This window comes from Triticum aestivum, unplaced genomic scaffold (genome assembly GCF_018294505.1).
Source record: "Triticum aestivum cultivar Chinese Spring unplaced genomic scaffold, IWGSC CS RefSeq v2.1 scaffold210982, whole genome shotgun sequence".
Taxonomy (NCBI): Eukaryota; Viridiplantae; Streptophyta; class Magnoliopsida; order Poales; family Poaceae; genus Triticum; species Triticum aestivum.
Window position 1 is genome coordinate 1 of NW_025260570.1, and position 1,686 is coordinate 1,686.

The 1,686-nt window shown below is 39.0% G+C and overlaps 1 protein-coding gene across 2 annotated transcripts; it reads right to left on the minus strand.

The window, feature by feature from the left end:
- Window positions 1–11: 11 nt before the first annotated feature.
- Window positions 12–839, minus strand: LOC123177773 (uncharacterized). Of its 2 annotated transcripts, XR_006489118.1 has the most exons (4): window positions 798–839; window positions 641–698; window positions 375–427; window positions 12–273 (listed from the first exon to the last, which is right to left on the minus strand). XR_006489118.1 is itself a non-coding variant. In XM_044591310.1 (3 exons), exons 1-3 carry the CDS (start codon window positions 814–816, stop codon window positions 169–171), a joined length of 336 nt encoding a protein of 111 aa, XP_044447245.1. In that variant the 5' UTR covers window positions 817–833; the 3' UTR covers window positions 12–168. The 2 variants fall into 2 exon arrangements, 1 of the variants encoding a protein (XP_044447245.1); XM_044591310.1 differs by having other exon boundaries at window positions 12–427; window positions 798–833.
- Between the last annotated feature and the right edge of the window lie 847 nt (window positions 840–1,686).

Genomic DNA, 1,686 nt, shown 5'->3' on the forward strand with positions numbered 1-1,686 from the left:
TGGTGTCTCTAAACCACAATACCATCATGTCAGCAGCCAAAGTTTCACCACAAAAATCTACAATCAGCCACGACCGAGAACACAAGAAATCTATAAAGGATCCTCGAAAATCATCAACTTGCCGTTAGCTACTGGTTTTCCACCAAATCTATAATTGCTTTGTGTATGTCAGTAGAAAAATGAAAAGGATGGTAGACAAAGGCAACTAACCAACATAAAATGAAGGTAGCACTGATCATGAATACCTAGACCCTCCATCCGACACCAGAGAGCCTGTGATTCACAAATTTGGACCATCAAGATTAAGATCATGAAGAAATTTGCCAAATCACATAGTATTTTGATTGTTTGAAGCAGAGGCAAACTGATCATACCATTTCCATCAGAAGAAGAAGTTGGAGTAGGTCTATATCCTGGCCTCAAATGACTGTTGAAAATGTATACATGTATTACTAGCTATACATTGGAATTTGTAAGTCCATATATTCATGATGAGTATCTTTATTTTCCGTTACAGAATTATTAGCAAGAACTATCGTGATTAGAAGATCTTGATACCAAGTACACTGTTATATCTAAGCAAGCTGCAGGTGTAGGAGGCATCATCTAAAGTACCAGAGCATGGGAAAAATAACATTACCTTGCAAATGATCTTGGAAAACTTGACATCCTTTGTACAGTGTTAGACATCAGCGAACCTGTGTCAGAAATTGGAATGCTTTAACAAAAGCAATATGCTACATATATTTTCAGTGAATAAAAGTGACAAAAATAGTTGAGATTGATGTGTTGCATACCTATTCCGTCAGATGGCATTGGCCGCTCAGTTGTGAAACGTAGCCCTGTTGCAGTAGTGCCGTCCATAGGACGTGAAATGCCAACTAAGTTAGACACGGCACTTTGTAGCCAATCGATCTTCTTCTGTTGAGCTTCAAGTTGAGATTGTTGAGCCTCAATTTGAGTTTGTTGTGTAGCAACAATCTCCTTTGTAGAGGCCAATTCTTCCACTACATGCTGAGTTGAGCTTGATGCGCTTGAGTAAGCCCTTCTATTTGGTTTTGGTCCATGACCCCTACCTCTGATGTAACCATATGCCTTACCAAGCACATGCTCGCAAATCTGTTGCTCTATTAAAGGTACTTCACCCTCCTCTATGGGTTCCTTTTGCTTCTGCAACATTTCTTCCTGCATTAATAATACAAGAAATGAAAGGCATTTACATTCTTAGTTGCAGCAACATAATGATGTATTTAAAAGTACCCAAATTCACTATTAGTATAATGCAACACTAACAACTTTGAACCTATAATACCTAAATCAGAGCACCTTGATCATGTTCCTTCTCTGCCAGGCAATTGAAATCATATATTCCCGGTCCGGCCATCAAGCCCAACAGCCTGTGGAGGAGAATCGGGCACCGGTTTTGGATGGGCAACATGTTTTTAGATGAGTTACCTCTTGGGTTGCACGATAAGTGCCTCTTTTTCTCTCTGGTGATTTACAATCCATCCCAGTATTATCATAATACCAGTAGATTCTATTGTTGTAATATGCTGTCACCTATCTGTCATCCTGATCTCTTTCTTTCTGACACAAAATATTGCAGTCCAGGGGATGTGAAAGATGTTATATCTATTTATTTTTTATGGGAAGATGTTATATCTGTTGGTGCAGCTTCGATCTTGA